At 40.2% G+C, this 12293-nt stretch overlaps 1 protein-coding gene across 1 annotated transcript; it reads right to left on the bottom strand.

Moving 5' to 3' along the window:
* Positions 1-814: 814 nt before the first annotated feature.
* On the bottom strand, positions 815-12237 carry SC5D (sterol-C5-desaturase). Its single transcript, XM_047753969.1, has 5 exons — positions 12099-12237; positions 6242-6459; positions 5351-5483; positions 2804-2904; positions 815-2447 (listed from the first exon to the last, which is right to left on the bottom strand). Exons 2-5 carry the CDS (start codon positions 6449-6451, stop codon positions 1992-1994), a joined length of 900 nt encoding a protein of 299 aa, XP_047609925.1. The 5' UTR covers positions 6452-6459; positions 12099-12237; the 3' UTR covers positions 815-1991.
* Between the last annotated feature and the right edge of the window lie 56 nt (positions 12238-12293).

The following is a 12293-nucleotide window of genomic DNA, read 5'->3' as shown; positions in this document are numbered from 1 at the left end:
CAGACACATTTCTCAGAATCTCCTCCATCTAGATGGGCCCAATGACTAGGTCTTGTCCAAAGGAAGTTGGGCAAAGGATGCATACAGCTAATTTCTGGGCATGACCCGTACACATTTTCTGTGTGCACTTTCCCCACAGGCTCCTTCAACAGAGAAGACTCTAAACTGGGAGAAGAGCGAAGCCCTGAAACAGACGGAGCCTGGGTCTCAAATGACTGTGGAAAACTGTCCATTGACTAGCAACTTCCACACTGGGCTTGACAGAAATAACCTCGGAAAAGGTACACAACTAGGTCCCAATGTCCTTACATCAAGGACTTTTAACTGTGACAGATCAAGAGTAAAAGCCAACAAATGAGAGCCTTCATTATGACGGAACACTGTTTACTTCCCCTTAATTTCCTTTCTTTTCTTAGGTAGTGGAGCACAGGGGCAGGGAGGGGGTTGGCGGTGGGGATTAGTGAAAACCACACAGCTGCACCGACCCATTACAAACACTAACTGGTATACTGGTATGTTTAAGTAAAGTAACACTGGAACAGTACCTCCAACAGAAAAAATAATTTTTTTTTCTTTTGGATCCCAAGCATTAAATTTTATGACTGGTTTCTTGCCAAAACACTCAAATCTAATAAAAGATGTGAAATAAACAAAGAAAGTGATACTGACTTCTCTCTTTCTCCCTTTGACATCAAGCATTTGCAGGGATGCTAAAAGTTTTGACAATCCACATCATTTCTGTGGTTTCAGGCTGACATAAAATTTGTCCAAAGAAGACTCTGTGCTGTTAAAATATTCAACTGATACACGTGAGTAACAGTCATAATCAACTTTTATTTTACATACTTTACAGAATGCCTTTGCAAACCATGTTTTCACGTTTATGTTACAACACATGACATTTCTCTATGAAAATATTTGTTAAATAATTTTGCAGAAGAAGTGGGTAAAAGTGAAGAAAGAGAGAAAAGATTTTAAAGCTAATCTTAAGTGATAGGCCTAAATATCTGACAACAATTTCCTTTCATAGAAAATCACAGGATTGTAACTTTGAGACATCAAAAGTGCAGTGCATCAATTAAACTAAAAAACCAGGACCATTAGGAGTTCCCCTGTGGTACAGCAGATTAAGGATCTGGTGGTGTTACTGCTGTGGCTCAGGTCGCTGTTGTGGCATGGGTTCATCTCTGGCCTGGGAACTTTGACATGCCTTGGGCCTGGCCAAAAAGACCCCTAAACCCCAGTAGAGTCAAATGTATTATTTGGGTATCAAATTTCCCTTTCTACATATATTCAGAGTCGCATAATTTTATACTTATTAAATAATGGTTTAAAATAATAATTACCAAAATCTTTAAATAATCCCAGTTCTGGATTAAATCATGGTAATATTAATATTTTTTAAAATTCCCAATTTATTTGTTCATCAGTAAAATGTAATATTTGACAATGACCCCAGAGATTAAGTTCTCTGTGTGTAGGAAGACGATAATCGCATTACACCTGCTATCACGTCACTCAGCTGCTATTATATCACAATTTTTTCCCCATACTGATGTTTCCACTTGAACAACATGCTACAAGTAGCTGTTATTATGTACTGAACTCATTCCTGAAACAAGGAACCATCTTTACATTAGTATTTTGTTGTTACGGTGTTTAGTCGTGATATCATTAAGCACAATGAATTTTACTTAATGAATAATGATGAATTAAGGCAAAAGGACATTACCTGGTCCCCTTAAAAACTTATCCTCTATCTTTTAAAAAACTGTTGTTGAGGCTATACAAATTGCAGATCTGCTGGCTAGAAAGACACCATTAGTCCCTTGGTGTTCACAGCATGTTCTTTCGACCTACCAGCATGATCATTCCTCAGCAGGACCCACCATTCTGATTTTCAAATGATACTGTTCACGTGCTAGGCCTCTTGGCTGTACATACGTAGATTATTTTTCTTGATTAAAAATATTCAGTAATTCGGCAATGATCTACTCAGCCTTTTTACCCTCGCCATTGAATAATTTTTCATTTTTACAACCATTTCCTGCATGGTTGCTGAACTTTTCTTCTGTCATCTTCTTCACATAATCAAGCGGTCCATTCCCTTCAAAGGAGGAGGGGTTTTTGAATGAGCCTCCAATTCTGTCCCACAACGTGAAGTACTGTCCATAGTTATAGTCAAAGAGCATGTGGTGGTCTGTATGATGGGCTGAGCCATTAATAAATGGCCTTAAGCTCTGGGGAACACGGAAGTCACCGTCATGAATGGAAATTGTCCAGATATTGACCAAAATGTACAAACCTAAATAAACTACCTTGTGTAGGGGAAAAACGAAAGGGTATATGTGGTAAGGGAGACTCTGAAGGAAGCCATCCAGAGGGTGAAAAGCATGACTTGCAAATGGAGTAGGGATCTTCCAGATGTGATGAGGTTTGTGTAAGCGCTAGAGAAGAAAAGGACACCAAGTTAATGTCGCAGACTTTCCCCTGCGAAACACTCCACTGCACTTTTCCTGCTCATGTTGTGGGAAACGACCTGGCTACCCATCTCTTTGAATGTAGCAAATTACTTTATAAAATGCCCCTCTTCTTTACCCCCAAACAGCAAAATTTTAACCCAGCCCCTCCAGACCCATAAAGAAGGACACACACAAAATGTACCTTGTACCTGTCATGACTATGGCTACTTGAGTATTTTAATAATACCTCTTATAATAGGAATGATGATGATAATAACAGTAATAGTAGTAGTAGTACCTGAAATGAGTATTTTCTGTCTTTCCCCTACAAATGACTCTACCTTATATAAAAGTCTATGATGAAGGCCTCTGTGAATCCAGTAGATCAGCATGTCAGTGAAAAAGAGAAAGGACAATACACTAACAAGGAGTCGAAACCAGCCTGCAAGAGACAACAGGATATGGCACAATCAAGATTTGGCTCCCAGGATCAGCGTTTACTTTTTATATGTCCATCTAAGGAGACAAAAGATGATCCTAGACCCAAACACTGTAAACTATCTGCTTTGGTTAATCCAGTATGTTACAATCTCCACCTCCCTTGGCTCCCTGGGCTCTGCTTACTTCCCTCTCATAAAAACTTGAAGGGTCCCACCCAAAATATTTCTTAATTAAACTATGAAGTTATTTATGGGGAGTTCCCGTCATGACTCAGCAGAAACGAATCTGACTAGTATCCATGAGGATGCAGGTTTGATCCTTGGCCTTGCTCAGTGGGTTAAGGATCTGGCGTTGCCGTGAGCTGTGTAGATGTGCCTTGGATCTGGCGTTGCTGTGACTGTGGTGTAGGCCTGCAGTTCTGATTCGACCTCTAGCCTGGGAACCTCCATATGCCTTGGGTAGGGCCCTAAAAAAAAAGAAAAGAAAAGCTATTTACGAAACAGAAAAAGTATACTCCTGTGGCATCTTTATGATTGAAATGTTTGAGAATAATGCTCTTTATTTTTCCTTCACATTAATCTTCATAAAATATATCTTTAGGAGTTCCTGTCATGGCTCAGTGGTTAATGAATCCAACTAGGAATCATGAGGTTGTGGGTTGGATCCCTGGCCTTGCTCAGTGGGTTGAGGATCCGGTGTTGCCGTGAGCTGTGGTGTAGGTCACAGACATGGCTCAGATCCCGCGTTGCTGTGGCTCTGGCATAGGCTGGCGACTACAGCTCTGATGAGACCCCCTAGCCTGGGAACCTCCATATGCCACAGGAGCGGCCCTAGAAAAGGCAAAAAGACAAAAACAAAAAACAAAAAACAAACCAAAAAAACCCATATCTTTACATATTACCTCCCCTGCTTTGAGTTTTATTTTCCATGAAACACCTTAAGCCCAGCATTTACTCCATAACCCAACCTGTTCTGATCTTCCCAACCTCATCTGTTCATGAACTAACCAGGCTGGATCACTCAGTGTCCTCCCAATATCTTCAAAGCCTTACATCTATCTAGAATGCCCTCGTTCCTTTTATTTTTATTCATAATTTGACCCACTTTTCAAGGTTGAGTCAATTCATCACCCTGGTATATAATTTTTATTCCCTCCTTTAAATAACTAACCTCTTACTGAGAGAGCATGGGTGCTGACGCCAGCAAGCTTAGGTTCCAGGCTCAGATCTACCACTTATTTGTTAAGTGAGCATGGCGAGTTACTGAAGCTCTCCATACACTTAAGTTACTCACCTATGAATGGAGCAGAACAGTAGTACCTACCTCAGAGAATTAATGTAGAATAAAACTGATTGATACATGTGAAAAACTTAGAACTGGAGCTGGTACATATTAACACTCAATAAATGTTAACTATTATTCTTACTTCCTAATACTAGATACTTGAAATGTATCTGGATGAAATAACTCCAGAATTTCACAAAAATTAGTTTAGTCATTGCAGTACTGTTTGTAGCAGAAAAATGAGGAAAAATCTAAAGGTTTGAAAATGGTGGATCATTTAAATAAACTATAGATAGGAGTTCCCATCGTGGCTCGGTGGTTAACAAATTCGACTAGGAACCATGAGGTTGTGGGTTCGATCCCTGGCCTTGTTCAGTGAGTCAAGGATCTGGTGTTGCCGTGAGCTGTGGTGTAGGTCGCAGATGAGGCTCAGATCCCACATTGCTGTGGCTGTGGCGTAGGCCAGTGACTACAGCTCCAATTCGACCCCTAGCCTGGGAACCTCCATATGTCGTGGGAGAGGCCCTAGAAAAGGCAAAAAAGACAAAAAAAACCCAAAACCCAAAAACAAACAAACAAACAAAACTATGGATTTCTATACTAAGTGATCCTATACAATGTCAGTATTTGCTGACATTGTACAATATACAATATACAATAGTGTATATTGGCATATACACTATTAAGAGGAAAAAAGAATCCGAGTCCAAACCAGCATGCATAGTAGAGTTTCATTTTTTGTTATGTAAATAATGAAGTACACAGGCAGAGAAAAATGGAAGGAGATACACCAAACAAGTTAAGAGTTTCTAGGTAGCAGGATGATGGATTTTTTAAAATCTGTGTCTGCCAATTTTCTATAAATATCATGTACTACTTGATAATTTTTTTTCATGTTTGAATTCAATGAAGATAACAGGAAACAAATTCAAGGGTCTGGCTCTGATTATATCAATCTTCCCCAAGCATAATTTCATCCACAACAAAAGACTGTAAAATTGACAAATGAAATGAAAGAAATGCACGTGTCAAGACATGAATGTGTAAAAGCAGAACAGTGAAAACAACTGAACAGTTCCTAGTTATTTCCAAAGGAAAAAAAAGGCAAATTTGGTTTCTGTAGAGAAACCAACCTGTGCCTGACATTTATATAACGTACTCACCGAATGGAAACTCTCCTACGCCATCATATAATCTGCTGTAACCTCTCACTTCTAGCAGAAACAGTGAAACAGTGGGAAGGCTTATCCATGGCATTGATTTGACAGAATGCATAATCTCGCGATAGACTTGATTCTGAAAATGAAGTTTCCTACACTTACCAATCACAAAATATAGGTTAAACAAAACTAGCATAAAATTGTTCTGGATTGGATTTAAAAAATGTCTTTTATATGAAGGAGCTTACCTCCAAATTGCTTCTACTGAAATATTAATATGTGGGCAAGGGTGTGTAAGAAAAACATTCCTTTGTCCTAAGCAAATGCAACAAATTTTTTAAATTCTGAAACTTCTTTTCCTTCCCATAAAATCTCTATTCCAAATTTCTATTTACAGAATAATCATTTCTTTCATAGTTTAGTTCCATCCCCAACCCGCTCCAATTTTTTTTTTCAGTCCTTACAGTGACTGACAAATACATGTAATTGAATTAGAAAAATGACTGTTAACAAGTCTACATCTACAGAGTTTGGACTATCGGGTCAAAAAATAAAAACACAGTAAAAGCATGTTTCAGTTTGTGAAAGTCAAATATTAAAACAATTATACAAATGTATACATTTGTTTATTCATCACTATTAGCAAATAAATTCTTGCCTATGTATCTACCAAGACCAAAGACTAGGTTTAAAGTTAAAAAGAAAAATAGTTTATTGTTTAAATTAAAGAAAGATGAGAATGGATTAGCCCCTCCAAAAACATGTAACCACCTGGGGCTGATTTCAGAAATGCTAACAGTTTATAACTAGTTTAATCTGAAAATATCACAAATACATCATATTGTTATTTTTATTGTAAAAGAAGTTAAAAAATAGATTAAGAAGATAACTTACCTTTAAAAACTGTGGGTGTTTCATTAATGAATGATCATAGACAAAATAATAACTCAGTGTTGCAAAGAAGAAATACAGGTTATAAGCACCAAGATTTGTTATAATCAGGAGACTGATAGTTTGTCGGAAGATGTCATCCTCTGGCCATGTGGCTGGATATATATATGGTGTAAAAAAATAATAATCTGCTATGTTGAGTACAAGATCCATCTTTGCTCCTAAAAGATAAACACGTACAACAATTATTTTCCCATGTTGACATTTCTCAAAGCTAATATTTTTCAGAAAAATTATATATGAAGTTCCTGCTTTCATAAGCGTATGTACTACTAGCCTGCTGCTATGAGAATCCCCTAAGTGCCACCTTTAGAGTCAGAAGGGATCTTTAATGTCATCTCTAGTCCAACCTCTTCATATCACACATAGGGACACCAAAGCTCAGTTAGAGAAACTGGACCCCACGGAGTTTCTCCTCTAAGGTCAAGCTAATGGGGAGCGTAAGTCCAGGTCTAGTTGCGTCTTAGTGTTCTTTTCCATCATGTCCTTCGGCAACATGATAAGTAGAAAAGATGTGGAATACAGGGTACTAGGCACTCAGGCTAATGGTCAATTCCTTCAGCTACAAATTTCAGAGGTATCTTTCTCCTAAAAGGTCTCATATTTCAGAGGTTTTTGCTTCTGTGCCAAGACTTAAGATGGATTCCCTAAAAGGTATCTATGCTGTGACCACAAGCACAAAAGTCAGGGACTATCTGTTCTTGTAACAGAAAAGGCCACTCCCAATGACAAAACAAAGGGAAATGTATTCCTGGCATTGAAAACCAGAACACATTTATTCCCACCCCCCTGCCAATCCGGGGCTGGCAAACTGTGACCCACAGGCCAAACACAGGGCCTGTTTCTGCAAAGAAGCTTTGTTGGAACACAACTAGGTCCAGATTATATATTGTCTATGGCTGCTTCTCTGTATTACAAAGTCAAGGTTGAGTCACTGCAATAGAGACAGCATAGCTTACAAAACCTAAAATGTTATCTAGCCCTTTAAAGGTTTGCCAACTCCTTTTCCAGATGCTTAAACTTGAATAATTTGAGCTGGTTCTATATTCATGATCCTGCACAAATATAGTTTAGCAACGCCACAGTCAGCTTTTGGGAGCTGACCATTGACTCTGTTATTTGCTATCTACTTCCTCATTCTTTTTTTTTTGTTTTGTTTTGCCATTCTTGAGCCGCTCCCGCGGCATATGGAGGTTCCCAGGCTAGGGGTCGAATTGGAGCTGTAGCCGCCGGCCTACACCAGAGCCACAGCAACGCGGGATCCGAGCCGCGTCTGCAACCTACACCACAGCTCACAGCAACGCCGGATCCTTAACCCACTGAGCAAGGCCAGGGATCCAACCCGCAACCTCATGGTACCTAGTCGGATTCGTTAACCACTGCGCCACGACAGGAACTCCTACTTCCTCATTCTTTATTGCACTGTTTGTAGTGAAAATGTGTCCAGTATTCTAAAACACCTGTCACCTATAATGAAAACTTTTGAACAACAAGAGCAACAGCAAAAAACCAGCCTCAAAATTGCCACTAGGTTTTTAGTCTCTCAAAATCAAATTCTAGAAACTTTTATTAGGGCATTTAGGCCCTTGCTGGTGATATGAGTTGTAAGCATTTCTTCTTCTGTTGACATGGAAAGAAATTTTTTTTTTTTTTGTCTTTTTGCTATTTCTTTGGGCCGCTCCAGAGGCATATGGAGGTTCCCAGGCTAGGGGTTGAATCGGAGCTGTAGCCACCGGCCTACGCCAGAGCCACAGCAACGCGGGCTCCGAGCCACGTCTGCAGCCTACACCACAGCTCACGGCAATGCCGGATCCTTAACCCACTGAGCAAGGGCAGGGACCGAACCCGCACCCTCATGGTTCCTAGTCGGATTCGTTAACCACTGCGCCACGATGGGAACTCCGGAAAGAAATTTTTAATCTACTAATGCCAAATGCCAGATACTGACAAATATCCTTCATCGTATATTGTTAATCCACTCAAACAGCAATTAAGTATCAAGCACTGGACTAGGTAATGAGCACACAAAGATTAAAAAGACATAGTCTAAATCTATCTTAAAGGTAAGGCAACTATAAAAACAAATAGTTATATCAATATGACAAGTGCTATTATAAAGGTGTATGTATATATGTATACACACACACACACAAATTCTGTGAAATCACAAAAGACAACACAACTACCTCAACTTATAGTAGAAGGCTTCATAGTGAAATCCTTTGTTTTGGGCTTTGAAGGACATTTCCAGAAAGAAAAGATTAGGGATGGCGATTTCAAGTGTAAAGAGGAAGAAATGTAGGATGACTGTGAGATTTTACCTTGTCTGAATGGATGGTAATGTTATTACAATCAAAATAGGGAATATTGTGAGCACTAGTAAATTTGAGTGTAACCAGGGACTCGGGGGGCGGGGGGGTGTGTGAGGAATGATGGGTTCAGTTTGGGTCTTAAACCTAATTGCTGTGGCTCATCTGGGTTCCTAGACAAAAGCAGTAGACTTCATACAAATATGAATCTGAAGTTCAAAAGGAAGCCTAGTAGTAACTGAAGGTGAAACCAGAGAGGACAGAGCAGCAGCAGCAATACAGTAAGTATACCAGAAACATAAACACAGAAGAACGACCTAACAACTGAAAATAATATTGCTACCTGATTAAAGGTTGCTAAGAGTTGATGAACTAGTCTTGCATGTTATCTGTAGCACCAAATAGCTGTATTTAAGTCTGTATAGTATTTACAACATGGCTGTGCAGCCCGAAATAACTCAAACCTTAACCAAGAATCTCCTTGACTCAATCTTTAATATCCGACATAAGTAAACTTTAATAAGATCTCAGTCCTTAATGATAAAAAAAAGCTCTTTAATTTTGCTTTTAAATGAAGACCATGATAACTGCATTAATTTATCGATTCCCTGTTCATAACTGCTGTGAAGTAAACCCGCACCTAAAAGGAAGGAGGAAAGGTACTTTCGTCAACCTGGAGGCAGCTGAGATCCTGTGAAATTAACCCTGTTTTTAAGTGTTTTTCAGAATTTTGGTTTCATTTAATTCAATTTTTTGAATGTAAGTAATTATGCAACAATTCAAAATTGTTGCAATTTCTGACATCTAATATAAAAGTATTTGAAATCACTATTATGATCCCAAAACTGCAAAAAATTTAAAAATAAAGTGAAAAATAAAGGGAGTTCCCATTGTTGCTCAGTGGTAACAAACCCAACTAGTACCCATGAGAAAGCAGGATCGATCCCTGGCCTTGCTCAGTGGGTTACAGATGTGACTGAGATCTGGTGTTGGTGTTGCTGTGGCTGTGCCTTAGGCTGGTGGCTATAGCTCTGATTCGACACCTAGCCTGGGAACTTCCATATGCTGCGGGTGCAGCCCTAAAAAGACCAACCAACCAACCAACTCTGCGATTCAATTTGTAAATTTATACTCAAAACCACATCTCTGAAATGGAGATAACATAGCTTACTTTATTGAACTGTTCTAAGATTTCAGGTAGTGGTTTGGCACTATCTGACATTTGGAAAGCTTGCCAACACATAGGAGCTACCATTACTACTGTTATGGGAACCAAAGCAGAGGCAAAATTACTTTAACCTAAGGCAGAAAAAGATGTCATGTGATTTTTGTTTGTTTGTTTTGTTTTGTTTTTGTTTTGTCTTTTTGCTATTTCTTTGGGCCGCTCCCGCGGCATATGGAGGTTCCCAGGCTAGGGGTCGAATCAGAGCTGTAGCCGCCGGCCTATGCCAGAGCCACAGCAACGCTGGATCCGAGCCGAATCTGCAACCTACACCACAGCTCACGGCAACGCCGGATCGTTAACCCACTGAGCAAGGGCAGGGACCGAACCCGCACCCTCATGGTTCCTAGTCGGATTCGTTAACCACTGTGCCACGACGGGAACTCCCATGTGATTTTTTTTGATTTGAAAAATAATTGAGAATGTCTAATGTCAATATTTACTATATATAAGCTACTGCAAATATTAACTCATTTAACCCTTTCAAAATATAACCCGAGAGTTAGGTACTGGTATTATTCTTATCAGATAAGAAAGCTGGGCACAGGGAGTTCTCTTGTGGCACAGCAGGTTAAAGATCTGATGTTGTCACTACAGCAGCTTGGGTCACTGCTGTGGTGCGGGTTTGATCCCTGGCCCAGGAACTTTCATATGTCGAGGGAGCAGCCAAAAGAAAAAGAAAAGAAAGCGGGCACAGAAATTTCCCAGAGTCATCAAGGCTGGTTGCAAAATCCATGGACTTTAACCAAGTTCTAACGCCACTTCATCTCCTTAAATTTTTAAGTTCTCAGTGATTCTACAAGCTCACATACTTTTGCATATAACTTTAAGGGGCTTATACCCACTGAAACAAATAAACCTTTTCTTAAAACACAGTTGTCAGTACAACACAATTAGGCTTCAAAAACAACTTGAGTCATTTTCCTTTACTTCAAAGGCACAGATAATAATAACTAACATTTATTGAGAACCAGGTATTATTTGAAAAGCACTTTTTATGTATTACCTTGCTTGATTCTCACAACCCTATAAGGTGGGTACTTCTTTAACCTTCATTTTATGATAGGGAAACTGAAGGCAGGAATATTCATATAAGTAATGGAACAGTAATAAATAATAAGTAACAGCAAGGATGTATATTCCAGAGCCTGGTCTCTTAGCAACTACATCATATCCTCTTTCAAGGTGTAGGGATGCAGGTGGGGAATTCTGAGCATCTCATGTTAATTATATTATATTACATAATGAATAGGAAAGTACTCTGTAAATAAGCAAGGTTCACATATATATTATTTTTAGGTGTTTATCACTGGAAACTTAAAGAGAAAAAAGTCGATGGTGATATAAAGACAGGTTACCTACTAAAACGTTTGTCTAAAAATACCTGGCTACCACAAACTTCCCAGTTTGGAAACGTTCTCTCCTATTCCACCTCCAAATATTCTGCTATTACACAGGGATGCTAGCAGACATGATTCTTCCTATTAGGATGCTAAAGTAATAGATGATCCCACTTCCCTTCTTCTCAGACCATGGATTGTTGTCCCTCCATCCTAATTACAATGAAGTAACCTGGGCTTGCACAGATAATGACTAGTTCTTCCAGCCTAATTCCTTAGCTAAGAAGGAGAAGAAGTCGACCCTTCAAGAATAGAGGGAAATCTCTCGCAAAGCAAAGCGTTAGTGTTCGGTGAACAGACTGCCTTTGATAAGAGATTCGCAATAGCTAACACAAACTTCTCATTTTCTTCATGCCGGTCTGTTTCTTTCACCTCTGCGCCCAGAAAACCCTCTTTTTATTTGTATAATGATTTTTATTTTTTCCGTCATAGCTGGTTTAAAGTGTTCTGTCAATTTTCTACTACACAGCAAGATGACACATATCATACATGTATACCCTTTGGCCGCGCCCTGTCTCACTTTAGACTTGGCCCGACCGCATCCCCTACGCCCCGCACTCGCTCCATCACAGTCCTTCCAAGCTGTTTTCAGGACACTTGGCTACCTGCTCCTCTCTGCTAATGGTCAGCGCAGGAGTTCTGGGGCCAAGTTTCGCAGATAAAGCTCCAGCGCCTGCCCAGTGCCTTTCGTCTAGGAGGCAGTCAAACAACGCCCGATGGATGCTGTTAAAGAAGGGAGCAGCTGCACTCTCAATTTCCCCGCCTAGACCGCCTTGGATAGAAGTCTCTCCACCTTCTTTTCCTCTTCGCCTCTCCCGTCCCGCTCAGGTGTATTCCGCCTCCTTTCCTCGAGCCCCAGGTATCCCTACCTAGAGAGGGTCCGCCGCCACCGCCACCTCGGTTACTCCGGGGTCTCGGCTGCTCCGCTAGCCGACCTCTGCGGTGAGCGAGCCAGCAAGGTCTGGGAGGACGTAGCCTGACCCCACGCTCAGGGAGGTGGGCGCTGCCAGCCAATCAGGGACCGTCAACATAAGCTGATATGACGGCAGATCGCGCGACTTGGC

Source organism: Phacochoerus africanus, chromosome 11, assembly GCF_016906955.1.
Source record: "Phacochoerus africanus isolate WHEZ1 chromosome 11, ROS_Pafr_v1, whole genome shotgun sequence".
NCBI lineage: Eukaryota > Metazoa > Chordata > Mammalia > Artiodactyla > Suidae > Phacochoerus > Phacochoerus africanus.
The sequence above is the reverse complement of the archived record's forward strand: the minus strand, read 5'-3'. Positions and strand labels throughout refer to the sequence as shown.